Genomic DNA, 16,251 nt, shown 5'->3' on the forward strand with positions numbered 1-16,251 from the left:
GAGAAATGCGGAAGTAGTCGCAGGAAATAAACTAACTAACTTTGGGAAAAGTTTGAAATTCAGATTTTGGATCACATCCCAAAAATTTGATCAGTTCTTCCATAGCCCATTTCTGACAATTCCTGAAAATTTCATTCAAATCCATTCAGAACTTTTCAAGTTAATTTCTAACACAAACAAAAAAAAACAGATAAAGGCTGGCAAAAACGGAACCTCCACGCTGTGCTTGGCGGAGGTAATCAAGCAAAAATAAAGGAATTGTAGACAAAAAGAAGTTGCAAACAACCTTGTTTTATATAATAGCTGGGCAATGCTTTATTGACATGTAGATCAAGATGTTCATTTATCCAGGATTTTGACGTCTGACTGGCGCCTCAGAGAAGGATGAAACATGGCAGCAAACGATGTCCATCGGAGAATCAGTAGTACGTCTCCTGCTCCACCCAGCCTGGAAATCAAAGCAGACACAATCAGCCGCTCGGCCGCCTTTGTAGATTCCTCTTGAAGTTCAGATTCTGGAAATCAGCATCAACTCAGCAAGAGTGCAACCACAGGTGCCGTGACGGTTATTTCAAGAGGAGTCCTGCTGCGGATGTGGAGGATGTGGCATTTGACTTGTGGATCACTGACTTGTGGATCACTGACTTGTGGATCACTGACTTGTGGATCACTGATAGCCAATGCCAGATTTTTTGATTTAATTTGATAGCCTTACATTTTTTTTCTCCATCTTGATGCAAAGTACTTTTTGGTCATTTTTAACCCAATAAAACAGTAACGACTTCAGACCAAGAACCTTCAATCTGGAAAGGCAAGTGATTCCATTTGGTCATGAGCTTTGGTAGTGACCGAAAGGACAAGATGGCGGGTACAAGCAACCGAAATGAGTTTTCTCCACAGGGCGGCTGTGCTCTCGCTGAAGAGAGGAGAGTCCATAGCACGCCTAGCTAGCGCCGTTGTCATGTCAGCTGTGCGTCCTGCCAAGCATCACGGTGAGGCTACGCAGACTTTTTACCCTCATGTATCGCTAAAAAGAAAGGTGAGCAAGTCTTTCAAGCCGCTGCTGTTTTGAAAGCTGTCTTCTGTGCGCCTTCAACAAGCGTGGAGAACGAGAGGCTCTTCGGCGCAGCCGCCGCCATTATCCGTGAAAGGCCGAGCAGACTGACAGCTGGCAGGGCTGAAAGGTTCGTCCTTTCGGAATCATGACTCTTTTCTGTACGTTCGAAAGATAGAAAAACAGGCAGCTAAGAATGCACGCGATGCGGCGCACCGATTCTACCACGGAGTATCAGGGTCACATTGGGGGAAAAAAACCTTACTTTTTGAGAATAAAGTCGTACGAATTCATTCTCAAACTTCCGTCGTAACATGAAAGACTTCCGTGGCCGTTGGCCTCGGGCAAATGTTGTAACAGTACGAGCTTTTTTCTCATAAATGCACCGCTTTATTCTCATAGATTTACGACTTTATTCCCAAAATCAGAGTTTTTACTACAAAATTCACATCATGTGACCTGCATATTAACCAAGATGTTGTTATTAACATTGTTACGCACAAGAACTACGTCCCTGCTATCGGGACACCTCACCTCACCACACCGGCTAGCTGCTAGCCACCACCGAAAGCTAACGCTACATATTGGAGCTGCCGCTGCTGTGCTTTTGTTTTGAAGTTTGGAAAAGCTAACGCTAGGTGTAGCGTTCCTTTCTGTGTAGCTTTGTGAAATCATTTTTCATGGAAGGTCAAATATATGAAATGAAAAGGGGGCAGGATGACGGCGTGATCGCAAACATGAGTCACGCTGTGAGCAATTTGTTGTGGGCAATTTCCTTTCTTCCTTCACGGGAGCAGAACGTTTGTTTAGAATGTTTTTCTTTTTTTCTCCAAGTTACGTACTTGCATTCAAATCTATCAGTATCAGATTAGTATCGGGATTGCTCGATATACAGCGTTGCATTATCAGTACCGGTACATGAAAAAGTGGTATTGAGTGGCACATCGCTCACCGTGGATGGACTTGATCTCAGCTGGACACAGAGCAGACAGGCAGCTGGATCATGGATATCATGATATCATGTGCATGCAGGCCCAGCACGGTCAAGTGGGTGGAATCCAGCATTAACAATAGCAAGAGTTGAGAGTTCAAATCCCACAAGGCCACACCATCTGCCGCAGCTCACTGATCCGCAGTGTGGCATTGAGCGCTAAACGTGTGCTCATTGTGCACATCCTCATCATCTACCAGTCCAAAGCCTTCCTCCCTTTTGCTGTGAAGCTTTGCTGGAGGAAACACGTAGCAAGCAGCCGACGTTACTGACCCAGACTTGTGTCTCACAGCCTTTCGGATCGCACGGCTCTTCCACGTAGTCGGCCCTCGCAATATTGCGGTTCCATTATCGCTCAATCGGAATGTCGCCGTTTTTCGGGAATGAATGAATGATCGCATTTTCGTGGTAGACTGCGGTCTGTTAGTCAAAGCATGTTGAAATACGAGTGATATGTTGTATTGTGGTAAGTTTTTGGCTTCTTAAGTTTAGAAGAAATAAATTCGAGGCTAACTGGTTCGCTCGCTAGCTTGTTAGCTTGTTAGCTCGCTAGTCCCGGCAGCGTAAGAGTTGTGCAATGTGACGTAAACACTGGCCAATAGGAGTGTAAAGGTGACTGTAGGTGTGTTTTTCTTGTCTACAGGACTCTAATAATGTTAAACAACGTATTTTAAAAAACGGGTAAACGGGTTTTCTGTGCTCTAACGATGAAAATATTCCATGTATGAACACGGAACCAGCTCTACGCTCTCGGCAGGGTCCTTGAGGGTGGATGGGAGTTTGCCCAAGCAGTCCACATGTGTTTTGTGGACTTGGAGCAGGCATTCGACCGTGTTCCTCAGGGAATACTGTGGGGAGTACCCCGGGAATATGGGGTATTGGACCACCTAATTCAGGCTGTTTGTTCCCGTAAGACAGATGTAAGTTTGGTTCGCATTGCCGGCAATAAGTCGGACCCGTTTCCAGTCAGGATTGGACTCCGCCAGGGTTGCCCTTTGCCTTCTGTTCATTACTTTTATGGACAGAATTTCTGCTGCTGCTTGGCTGCTGCCCCCGTGAAGCGACCTTGGATAAGCGGGCGGGCGGATGGATGGACATTGAATCCTCTATTGCGGAAATTCATTCATCACGGTCGGGTTCGGAACCCATTAACCGCTAGAAACAAGGGACGACGCTACACCCCAGCCCACCACAGCAACGTGTCGTGGTTGGGTTTGAGCACAAAAAGCCCTGCTGCATTCTCCTGTTGATTTTGCAGAACGAACCAAACTACTAAAGATTTCGCTGCCACCCCAGGAGCTGACTTCCTTGCTTGAACGCCATAAAACTGATACTGACGGAAAAAAGCTAGTGTCTTACCGCCTGGGTTGCGTCTGAGGATGTATCTTCGGGCCTCATCGTAGAGGAAGATGAGCAGTGAGTATGGGAAGGCACAGAACCACCAGCATGGCCTGAGGTGATGCACAGACAGACAGGAGGAGTTAAGTGCAGCATGTTGAGGTGAGTCAGGTGCGATTCTGACATGCCTTTGCTTCTTTCTAGGTCTGCCCCTCACTCGCCCTCCCTCTGATGTGAAAATATCACATGACATATTTCATCTGGTCTAACAAGAAAGTGGACTTTCATGCTAAAAAATATGTATGCAGGAGATGGAACACAAATGTGAAACAAAAGTGACTGTCAAGGGAAAAACAGTCTAATTGTAATACGTTATTCATCCGTTCCAAAGGGTCAGTCATATATTACTTTTTTCTTGAATTCAATAGTGTTTCTCACCTTCCAGCACTTTGATAAGGACTGCAGTACAGCCATACTCGTTCAAAAACAGCAGAAACTTGTAGAACTGTGTTAGTTAGCAAAGAACTATAGAGTCAACCGGTGATGACATCATAGGGGCAACGGAGCTGGGGGACAATGATTTCCGGGTGGATGGTTGGCAATGTTTCACCATACCATAACTGAGGCAGAGTACGAAAACCAAGACATGCTTTTGACAAATGGTCTGGCTTATGATAACTTAAGTAGCGCTACATATGGACCCCATTGCATCCGATGGCCACGTCACTGGGGTGGTAACCTTGTACATTTGAGACTTCACTCTCGCTGCAGGGCAGCATACCTACCTTTCAGACCTGGAAATGGTAGCACACCAAAATGTACCTCCGACAAAATTTAGGTGCGATTTGGAACGCATAACTCAACAGATTAAAAGTGCACCAATCTGTCAACCTCACGTGATAACGTCATATGTGCATATTTGTGTGTGCATATTTACTCACTTGAGAGGGTACATTCTGAGGGCGATGTCCGTGCCAGGGCAGTATGACAGCAAGGCAGCCAGGGCGGTCTCCACAAACAGTCCAAAGATAAGGATGCGGTTCCTATTGAGGAAAACATAAGCTGATGTTTAGCAAGGGCTAACTGGCCAAAAATAGCTTTTTTAAAGAAATAACGTTCCGCTAAAGTCATTTTAAAATGAAATACGGACATACTTCATGCCCTGCTGCAGGATGGAGTTCCTCCTTGTCTTGCAGATGATCAGATCAGCCCACTGCACAATGACAATGCTGGCAAAGAAGGCCGTGTGGCAGGTGAACTCCACTATTTTCCTGCGCTCGTATGTCTGAATTGATGAAAATGTACAGTGGCATTTAAACTCTTTCCTACCACATCTGCAATTATAGGTTCTGGATTCACTGATTGCTGTGTGAATCACTGACCCACTGCTGCCCGTAGCTGTCCTCCAGGTCGTTTACATATTTGTCGTCCCAGAGCACTCGAAGGCCCAGCAGGTCCATGGGCAGGAAGCCGTTCTCAGCCAGGATCACAAAGTAAGTGAAGAAGCCTGCTGTAGCCTGCATCATACCTAGGAGGAGGATCAGAGCTCATGACTTTGGAACCAACAAAATAGCAAACAGCTGAATGGAAGTGGAAGGATGTGTGTTCAAGTTCTGGGGAAAAGTTACCAATCTGTCCGTAGGCGATGCTGATGAGCCTCTCGTTCACCAGTTTGTCTGTTTTGGGATTTCTGGGCTGTCTCTTCATGATGTCGCTCTCGGCTGCTTCGTATGCCAGGGAGATGGCAGGAATCTGGGAGGTCGCAAACAACGCTACTTGTCTGTGTAATGGATGCCAGCTAGTGTGGCTGTGCAAAAGTACGCTGAATGACAAGCTGACAGCTATTAGCTTGTCAGCGAGCGCTGCTCAACTCTCATTTACTGGGGACCGGTGGACCCGGGTTTGAGCCCCAGCTGGTTAAGGGCCAGACTGCACGGGTGATCGCTGTCACATTGGTGCCATGACTCGGATCAGAGTGAGGTTTGAGGGGGGTTAGTGTTACGGATGCCAGCTGCTGTGGCTGTTCAAAAGTACAATGGTAAACCTCACGCCCTTTAGCTTGTTAAGCTTTATTCAGTGGGGATCAGTGGACTGGAACCTCGGCGGGTGCAGGTCCAGACTGCGTGGGTTACCACCATTACATGATCACCAGATCCACGTTCCGCCCAGGCTCCAACCAGGCTCCAACCAGTCCGCAGACAGAGTCGAGAGCACTATCTATCAAGCTAAAAGCCAGGGCTGTCAACCCAACATCCAGTGCAACTCTTAAGGCATCAGCGAATGAGGTTTACCAACCTACACTCGCACAGATGCACCAAAATAGCCGCCAAAGTGGATAAATACAATGTCGTAAACCCACCATGTCAGTTCCCAAGTCGATACAGAGGATGGTGACAGTTCCCAGAGGCAGGGGGATGTTGGCAATGATGAAGAGGAGGAAGGGTGAAATCTCAGGGATGTTACTGGTCAGCGTGTAAGCAATTGACTTCTTCAAGTTGTCAAAGATCAGACGGCCTATACAACGGTACACACACACACGTCTATTAATCACAGACGTACCAGATTAAACGTGCACTTTAAAAGCTCCATGTTACCTTCTTCCACTCCTGTAACAATGGAGGCAAAGTTGTCATCCAGCAGGATCATGTCAGCCGCTTGCTTGGAGACGTCAGATCCAGCAATCCCCATGGCCACACCAATGTCAGCCTTCTTCAGAGCTGGAGAGTCGTTGACACCGTCACCAGTCACAGCAACAATGGCTCCCTTTGAAGAGTCAGCAAAACGTTGAGCTGGCAGCATATTTTGAAGAGAAGCTATTGTTGTGCACGGGTCTGAATGTCAGACCTGTCGTTGGCAGCCCTCCACGATGATTAGTTTCTGCTGTGGTGAGGTTCTGGCAAAGACAATTTCTGTGTGGTGACTCAGAAGATCGTCAAGATGATCTGAGGTCATCTCCTTTAGCTCGCCACCATGGACCACACAGGCCTTGGCGTCCCTGAAGAGGAAAGCACAGCAAAATGAGGATAAGGCTGCAGTGGATATTTGTTCAACCCCATTCTGACAAGAGTTTGCTTGATGGGATTATTCGTATTTTTCCTGTCTCTGGAGTTCCCTTCACAGGAGTGCTTTTCTTGTGTAGTGTGGGGCTGGACATGCTGCTGTACACTGAATGCTTGACAGAGAATTGCCATTTCCATGTTGTCAGTGGAATAAAGTGCAATGGGAAGAAAAAAATAAGCACAATTTAAAAATAGCATGGATTAAAGTCCAACAATGATTGGGGAAATATATAAGTAAGAAGGGGAAAGCGGAGCTAGTCCAGGCAGCAAAAAGGATGACTGCTTGATGTATTAGAGAGCAATCTTTTAAACGCTCGCAATTTATCACTTAGCAGGCGTTTCAGAGGCAGTTGCAGAGCTTTATCTTGGAATAGTTTAAGACAATATAATATTTTGCACACAGAGGAGCCAATGTAGTTATAAATTCTGAAGGCGCAGCGGTGATGGACTTGTTTGGGATTGTCTCCATGTATTTGTCTGCACCGAATCAGGGGTTGAAAGCCTTTTAGCTGATTGAGTTTCAGAGGGAGGGTGAGAGGGAGGGTGTAGTTTAAAGATATTTGATCAATATTTATACTCAGCAACAAGGTTTGAGGTGCGTACAAACCTGGGATTGACCTCTGACACTGGAACGTTTAAGCGAGCCGCAATGTCTTCAACCGTCTCATTGCCCTCGGAGATGATACCTACACCCTTGGCAATTGCCTTGGCTGTGATTGGATGATCACCTGTTACCATAATAACCTATGGAAAGAGAAGAAGGGAAAAAATTGTCAGAGGGTCTGAAAATAGACATAATTCACATGCAAATGAATTCAAGTCTCAGGTTTAATTTGACCTTGATTCCAGCGCTTCTGCATTTGCCAACAGCATCTGGCACGGCAGCACGAGGGGGGTCGATCATGGACATGAGGCCAATGAAGCACAACTTCTCAGTGGGAAAGTTCACCTCGTCTGTGTCAAATGCAAAGCCCTCTGGGAACTGGTCATCGGGAAGGTTGAAATGGCAGAAACCTGCAAAAGTGCAAATCATTTAGACGTTTTCTTTTCATCCAGATCACCGAGCAATCACAGGGCTCAGGTTTGCACCCACTTCACTGAACACGCACCACACAAAGTATAGGTCTCCAGTAGAGCTGCAACAATTGATCGATTAATCAATGGTTCATTGATTCCAAAATTACTCGACAGCTATTTCAGTAATCAATCAATCTTTTTTTTTTTTAATATGTAAATATCCTCCGATTTCAGCCTCTCAAATGTCAATATATTTTAATTTGTTTAGTCATCCATGAAAGCAGACCTATTATCTTTGTGTTTCAGCCAAAACATGATATCAGATATCAGCTCTGACTTGGGAAAACAGTGATCTTTTCTGATATGTTGCAGAGCCAACCATTAACTGTAGGGGTTTGTGGCCTAGCCGACTCCTCCATTAATTGAAGCCTCAGATTAATTGACTAAGAAAATGATCATGATTGTATTTTTGTGTACATTTGTTGTTTTACTGAAGCTATTTCACAAACATTTACATTTTTTACGATTGAACATGATTTTAACAGAACGTTCAAGCGGAAACCTTGCACTGTCCGTTCAAATCTTCTATTTCTGAATAAAGAGGTGGACATTTTTTTCAAAAATCACATTCGGCAATTAATCGAAAAAATAATCGACCGATTAATCAGTTATTTCAATAATTGTTAGTTGTAGCCGTTGTCCACAGTCAATTCCAGACAAAACGATTAGGATTTAACAAGTACTTACCCAGCACTCTCTCTCCAAGCCCTCCGAGCTCAACATAGGCATTCTGGAAAGCATCTTTCATTTCCTCATCCAGAGGCTGTTCCTTGCCCTGCATCATGATGGTGGAGCAGCGGTCCAAAATCCTCTCGGGGGCTCCTTTCATGACCAGCAGATGCTTGGTCTCCCCTGGAGTGGAGTTCTTATGAATGGAAAGCTGACAACAAAACATATGCTTTATTAGAAAATGCTTTTTGTTGCTGAGGCAGGAAAATTGCAGTTTTCAATTGTCCTGTTGATGGGCGTTATTGGCCCACATTATTATGTCATGGAAAATACAGCCACCAGAGGGCATAAGTGAGCAGTCCGTGTAAGTGTTTTTGCTGTTTACCTGGTACTTGTTAGTTGAGTTGAAGGGGATTTCAGCAACCTTGCTGTATTTGTCTCGCATACCACTGGCCGATCCACAACACAACTCGATACATTTCAGCAGGGCAGCCTCAGAGGCATCACCGGCTACGTCCCTCTGTCAATTGGAAATCGGAACATCAGCGCACTCGCGAATGCCACAGAGACACAGTTTGATGAATGCTCAGTGCCAAATTGGCCCACATATCTGCCAAGCAACAAACGCTATTTATGATCTAAAATGATGTCAAAAGCTCTTCAAAAATGCGTTGTTGTGCAGTTGATAATTTTGTTTTATTCTATTCATACTGCTAAGAAAGTAATTACTCTCCCAATTTTGCTGAATTATGAATGAGTCAGGGATATAACCCTTTTCACCTGATGAATAAAATATGGCATACAACAAAGCTTGTTGATATCTTCTACCAGTGGTCAATTATTCAGTTTTCTGTTGGAGCTGAAGCGGTGAACTAGACCAACACGTTCAGTGAAGGTTTCTAAAGGATTTGATACCTTAAGGATTGGAACGTTGGACTGCTCGGCCAGGAAGACAGCGCGGTTACAGAGTCCAGCAATTCTGGCCAGTGCAGCCCATGTATCGGAGCTCCTGTCAAAGGATGTTCCGCTCTGGTTCTCTGTGGTGTCTGCCTCGTGAATCTGGTTGTCGAACCACATGTGAGCCACTGTCATCCTATTTTGGGTCAAGGTGCCTGTCTTATCTGAGCAGATGGTAGACGTAGACCCCAGGGTCTCGACGGCTTCCAGGTTCTTCACCAAGCAGTTCTTCTTGGCCATACGCTTAGCAGTCAGAGTCAGACATACCTGGAGACATCCGGTGTTATGGCGGCATTCAAGCTATTAAGAAGTAAGAATCGAACAGCAAGACTCACAGTGACGGTTGCCAGCAATCCCTCCGGCACATTGGCAACAATGATTCCAATAAGGAAGATGACTGCCTCCAGCCATCCGTACCCAAGAATCAGTGAGAGAATGAAGAATGACACGCCCAGGAATACAGCCACACCAGTGATGATGTGGATAAAGTGCTCAATCTCAACGGCAATGGGAGTTTTGCCGCCTTCCAAGCTGGAAGCCAGTGTAGCAATGCGACCCATGACAGTGCGGTCTCCGGTGTTGATCACGACTCCTCTGGCTGTGCCTGGGGAAAGGTTCTTAGAAGTCATTACAAATTCAAATATGTCATGTTGGTATTTTTTCATAAGCAATACCTTCAACACAGTTGGTAGAGAAGAAAACAATGTTCCTCGTCTCCAGGGGGTTGTCGTTGGAGAAATCTGGAGTACGGGTCTGTGGCTCGGATTCACCAGTCAAAGAGGAGTTGTCCACCTGCAAGATAAAAACCACCATAAAACAAACAATCCAAAGAAGGGACATGCATGTTCGAAACAAATCATTTATGAGAAAATGACCTTGCAACCATGGGCGGAGATGATTCGCAGATCGGCAGGGATCCTGTCACCACCTTTCACCTCAACCAGGTCTCCGACCACCACGTCCTCAGCATTAATGCTGTTCTTCTCCCCGTCACGGATAACCAAGGCTTGCTATAGAATAAGGAGTATATTTACAGATAAATGACGCATTGCTGAAATATCTTGGCATACCTGTGGGACCAGGTTTTTGAAGGACTCCATGATCTTGGAGCTCTTGGCCTCTTGGTAATAGGAGAAGCAGCCAGTGATGATGACAACAAAAGAGAGCACAACTCCAAGGTACAACTACAAGGACAAAAGTGACAAAAGTACTGCGCGTGTTGAACAAATGCCGCACAGGCCCATCACACCCTCCCATAGGCTGCCTTACGTTATCATTGGCAGGTTCGTCTTCATAGGCAGCCTGGATACCATAGGCAAGGAAGCAGAGGACGGCACCAATCCACAGGAGCATGGAAAAACCGCCAAAGAGCTGGCAAGGAGACATTTAGGCCTCACAATGAATGTGGTGGAATGGCGAATACTCAAGCTCCATTCAAGCGCTATTCAAGCTCCATCCATCCATTTTCTTCCGTTTATCCGGGTACATGTTGCAGGGGCTGCACTTTCAGTAGGGAAGACTTCCCGCGCCCCAGCCACCTCTTCTAGTTCCACCGGTAGGACACCAAAGCGTTCCCAGGCAGGCTGTGAGACATAATCCCTCCAGCGTGTCCTAGGTCTGCTCCGGGGCCTTCCCCCATCCGGGCATGCCCGGAACAGCTCACCAGGGAGGCATCCAGACTAGATGCCCGAGCCACCTCAACTGGATCCTCTCGATGTGAAGGAGCACCGGCTCTACTCTGAGCCCCTTCCGGATGGTCGAGCTCCTCACCCTATCTCTTAGGGTGAGTCCAACCACCCCCCAGAGGAAACTCATTTAAGCCGCTTGTATCCGCCATCTCGTTCTTTCGGTCATGTCCCAAAGCTCATGACCATAGGTGAGGGTGGGAACATTGATGGGGGGGTAAATTGAGAGCTTTGCCTTCCGGCTCAGCTCTCTCTTCACCAGCGGGTCCGGTACTGCAGATGCTGCGCCGATACCCCGGTCCACCTCCAACCGGGTGGATTCAACTAATTCAACTAATGAATGGAAAACGGGTCTACCTGTTTGCAGAACTTGACCCACTCAGGTGTAGTGGGTGGAGGGGTGAGGGCATTCGGGCCATCACGGGCCAGAATCTCCTTTGCTCTGGAGGAGGACAGACCCTGTACAGGAGTCAAATACACTAGTGAGTGCAATAGAGAGAACTTGAAGTGAGTGAGTGTACATGTGCTTTAGAAGTGGATGATTCATGTTTGGTTACATGCAAAAATAACCAGGCCAATATTATTGCGGTAAAGACAAGGAAGAGGTAGTATCTGTGTTTTCAGTGAACAGTATGTACTCAGACAAAGTCAAGGTCACATATTTTCACAAAGTCCACCATGTGGGAGTCGACAGAGTCAATGAGAATGAAGACTTTGTTTAGGGCCAAACGTAGACAGATCAGGTTTCAGCAAATAATCAGCATCAGTCAAGTGTGAGGCATTGTAACGGGATCTGGATCGCCCTTACGCTGATGCTTTCTTCACCAACACGAATACACGGATCACTTGAAAACAAATATGAAATCTACCGTCATCACAGTATGGTTTCATTGTACGTCACATTATGTACAACTGTACTGTTTCTGCACCACAAAAGATCATTTTGTCAATCTTTAATTGACATGGTCGAACAGGTACAGTGCTGATTTATTCAATACCTGAAACACACTGCGTTGTTACTATTCAGTAGCATGAGAGCAGCTAATTAGAAACAGCCGTCAGTATGAGGCATTGCAATTCTACACCACTGCAAACTACAACCAGCGTAATAAACGTTTTGTTAATGAATACCTCACTAACCGTGTCAGTGCGGGGTGGACTGGGACAAAACCTCGACAGGGGACTTTTTTGTTCAGGCTGCTCGAAGGAAAGTGGGTGAATTCTGTAATTGCAATTACGCATCATTTGCGCATTTGCAGAGAATGCGCCCCCTTGAGCCAAATGGGACAGCCCACCCCACACCCCCACACACTGCAAAAACACCCATACTTGAAAGAAGCCCAAATTATATTCAAATGAGACCACTTTTCTTATTTCAAGCAAATAAATTCCACCAATTGGGTAAGTTGGCTGTGATTCTTATGACTAGAATAATTGTCTTGTGACTTTTGAAGAATATAATGAGTCCTAAAATAATAGCTCACATAGCGAGATCTAAGTCAAATGTTCTTATTGCAAGCTAAGAAGTAAGCCAAATGCTCTTATAAGATTCCTAAATTCAGATCACATTTGCTATTTTCAGGCTAGATTTATGCAAAATGCTTCGACATATTCTAGATGGAGGAGTGTTATGCTTTAGATTTTCCTAGAGACAAACAACCATCATACCTATGGACAATTTTTAGAGTCTCCGCTTAACCTGTCATGCATATTGCTGGAATGTGGAACAAAGCCAGAATACACAGAGAATAAATACCCACAGGGGGAGTGTGCTGGTTCCGCACGGAGTTGTTCCGACGGGCATTTTAACCCAGGTTGCCTGATTGTGGGGCCAACATGCTATCCACTCGGCCGTGCAGCTAACACCCCTTCTTGTTGGCATGTTAGTTATGTTGGTTGCTTCTTCGCTTTTCAACAAGCATGAAGCAAATTACATGGATGGAAAGTTGAAAAAACAGTTATATTTGTAATTTGAGACAAATCTATTTTAATCTGTTATTGAAGAATAATCCAAATAAGGTTTTGATCTTGTTATTAGAAAAAGGAACTAATTTCTGGCAAAAATATCTTCGTAAGAATTGGCCAGCAATACTTTCTTAGTATAAGATTATTTTTCTCAAGTGAAAACAAGATATTTTTTTCTTTATAGGAAAAAAAAAGAAGGTTGCTTAAAATGCTTTTTGTTTACTTTCTTGAAATTCAGTTTTTGCAATGCGTGTGTAGGGAGGGGCGGCCCTGACTGTGCCAACTACTCACCCCCTCTGTGGCGTCGTATCTACAACGGCCCGGGGGAGTTAAGTTACCGTAGTTATCAAGGCAAGACGCAGCAAAAAATGAATGCACATTTTTAAAACAGCCGTCCCCTGACGGGCAATTCGGCCCTGGTGTCGGTTGGTAAGGTCTTGTGCGCCAATGTACGCCCGTACCGACACATGTGGCCAGGAAGTGTCTTTAAAAAGTGCTTGTTGCACCTCATCTGCTCTGCTTGTGCGGCGCCCAGTACAAGAACCCTCCCATGTACTCACCCTGGCAAGGTCGGTTCCGTACTTCCTATGAAGTTCATCCAAGGTGAGTTTATGATCATCCTATAGATGAAGAGAAACAGAGAGAGATGATATTTTTTGGAGTTCCAATCCCTTTTGGAGATTAAAAAACATTCATGACAAGGCAAAAATCATGGCGTGTGTTGGGGATTATGGATATATACGCTGCAACACAAAAGATTAGTCCGAGCAGACATTTGAGTAAAAGTGTCTGCCGCTGATTGAAAAATGTAACACGTGGGCGAGACTGCAAGCGCTGCGCTGTGCAGCATGGGCGCCAGAAAAAGTGAATTAGCGTCCCCTAAAGAATGTTTCCTGTGCTGGAAGACGGCTTGTGCGCTTGACATTTACCAAGAGTCAAAACAGCATTGATGCTCTAGTGCTTCGGGTATTTGCCTCGCAAAATAAACATGACAGCCAATGCGTTTGGAATTAAAAGTGAGCGACACGAAGAAGCGGCAATGACATTTTGCATGCACTGCGGCAATTTATTCTTTTTAAAAATCAAACTATGCAGTGCCATTACTGGAAATATGCATGCATCCCCCTTTGTGTCGCCACGGGAACCGTCTCTATTGTCCACAGCAGGACTTTGACACTTTAAAGTGTTGCTTGCGCGATGATAAAATAATCATTAACAGATTGAACACTTTCACAAACGTGGCCGTTGTTTCTTGGGAAAAGCCTGAGTGAAGAATTGTAAGGATTCAAGATGACGCCACGCTGATACAGGCCGGTTGTTATGGCACCGCTTTGTCCTTCAGTGGCGATACGACTGTAGAGTTCGAGTTTGGGACAGACTGTTACCACAATCATTAATGTTTCACCGAAATGGGAATTTTATTAGCAAATAGTCTCGTGTGCTCGGTGAAATGATAAAACATCAAGTATAATTTGAGTATTTGTTGATAACATGTAAAGAAATATCCCACTTTGACAGTAGAAATGTGACCTGACCTTGTCAAAGACACCGTTGTATCTGAAGAAGGTCAAACTGACCTTTATTTACCCTTAAAGAACAAATACAGAACCTTGAGGAGCTCCTCCTACTTAAGACAGCAGATTGGGACATGTCACTTGAGTGTGTATTCCCACTAAACATTTACTTTTTTTTCTCCACGGTGAACTTCTTACTGGACTGTCTGATGACCTTGACAAATGACCGCCGTCTGCAACATATTCAAGCCAGGAAATGCTGACACTAACAGAAATTGTGCCTGACCGCGACTCTTTCCACACAGGATATTTTGTGTGTTTGTGTGTTTGTGTGCACTTGTGTCGCTGAACGTGAACTGTTGATCTATCACATGCAGATAGCTGTGGCGACACTGAAAGCGAGCACGTTTGGAACGGTTATCTCGGCTCCCGTCAAATATCTGAACAACTAGCAGCCCGGAACGACCAACACGTGAAAGTGCTTGCATCAGTTGAAAAAGCAGCTCTTGTGAAATCGAGGGCACACAGCCTCCATTCATGTGACTTCGCCATGAGGTCAAAGCGAAGTGTTTGTCCAGGCCGTGACGGCGACCGACGGCAGCCCACAGTCTCAGAGTAGGGGGTCATGCTTACAGCAAGATACGGTCAGCGAGGTCACGGCATTTCACGCACCTTTCCTGCCATCTCACGGGCCGGCTACTCACCAAATCCACTTCTTTCTTCAGGTCGTCCATGTTCTTTTTGTCCGCTTTGCCCTTCTTGCCTTTCTTGTCCTCGCCATCGGACGTTGACGCCAGTTTGTACGCATCCTTCCCTCTCTGGATGGAAGAGATAAGGATGAAACCATGAGCCTCTGAAAGGAGGAGGCCCACACGCAAGAAGCTTCCCCTGTGCTACTCTAAGCATGCTGTCAGACAAGAGTTAATTATTGTCAGAATTGGCCGCTGAAGTCAGGAAACACTTTGGAACACCCGCACAAGCACAACCGAAAATCTCCAGCTGAACTCAGCAACTTGGAACAAAAGTAGGCCAAAGCATGCGAGCAACAGTTCCAATACTTACTCCCAGCCCCATGGTTGCAACGCAAGTCTGAGAACAGTCAATCCAATTGTCTTTAACTTCAACCTTCCTACTCCGCCTCTTGCGCTCTCTCACCCACACGCTCTCTCTCCCCCTCTCTCACTCTTGCTCAGCAAGCCCGACGTCTTCTCTCGCCCAAGCAGAGAAGATAGGCTGCCTCACATTAGCATACCTTTATACCCACCTGCCCGGAGAGGGGGAGGAGTTTGGAGGGTGGGAGAGGGGGGCAGTTGTCAGGGGGTGGGGGTTGTTGAAACCCAACAGGTGAGTAGTAGCGGTGGCGTTTTGAGGTGGGGGTGGGGAGAAACTTGTCCTTCGTTCGCTCCTGAGTCTTTGGTGAAGCAAGTGAGGCCTCATTTTGTGCTGGTGTTCAGGCGGCCAAGCTTAGTAGAAGGCAAAAGACCACTGAACCAAACAAGGCTGAAGGGACGAAAGGTGAGAAGCTGGTTCAAGACCACTTTCCCTGTCTGATCTCAGAGGTCAGAGGTCACACTAAAGACTCACTGGAATGTGGAATGCTGAAATGACAGTGGCGTGAACAAATGTTTGCCCCCTTCCTGATTTCTTACTTTGTGTCCCACTTAAATGTTTCAGATCATCAAACAAATGTAAATATTAGCCAATGACAACACAACTCAACACAAAATGCACTTTTTAAATGAAACTTTTTATTATTAAGGGAGGAAAAACATCCAAAGCTACATGTCCCTGTGTGAAAAAGTGATGGCCCCCTAAAGCTAATAAGTGGTTGGCCCCCCTTAGCAGCAACAACTGCAATCAAGCGTTTGTGATAACTTGCAATGAGTCTCTTCCAGCGCTGGGGAGGAATTTTACACAATTGTTGTCATTCAGCCACATTGGA

General features: G+C 45.7%; 1 protein-coding gene across 1 annotated transcript; it reads right to left on the bottom strand.

Moving 5' to 3' along the window:
* Nucleotides 1-287: 287 nt before the first annotated feature.
* On the bottom strand, nt 288-15,545 carry LOC129177549 (sodium/potassium-transporting ATPase subunit alpha-1). Its single transcript, XM_054768793.1, has 23 exons — nt 15,372-15,545; nt 15,014-15,127; nt 13,356-13,415; nt 11,188-11,289; nt 10,415-10,516; nt 10,216-10,329; nt 10,021-10,155; nt 9,820-9,937; nt 9,481-9,749; nt 9,104-9,412; nt 8,574-8,708; nt 8,207-8,399; nt 7,281-7,456; nt 7,050-7,186; nt 6,228-6,378; nt 5,978-6,146; nt 5,743-5,897; nt 5,012-5,135; nt 4,766-4,911; nt 4,538-4,668; nt 4,325-4,426; nt 3,405-3,496; nt 288-448 (listed from the first exon to the last, which is right to left on the bottom strand). Exons 1-23 carry the CDS (start codon nt 15,381-15,383, stop codon nt 420-422), a joined length of 3,075 nt encoding a protein of 1,024 aa, XP_054624768.1. The 5' UTR covers nt 15,384-15,545; the 3' UTR covers nt 288-419.
* Between the last annotated feature and the right edge of the window lie 706 nt (nt 15,546-16,251).

The sequence above is a fragment of the Dunckerocampus dactyliophorus genome, chromosome 1 (assembly GCF_027744805.1).
Source record: "Dunckerocampus dactyliophorus isolate RoL2022-P2 chromosome 1, RoL_Ddac_1.1, whole genome shotgun sequence".
NCBI lineage: Eukaryota > Metazoa > Chordata > Actinopteri > Syngnathiformes > Syngnathidae > Dunckerocampus > Dunckerocampus dactyliophorus.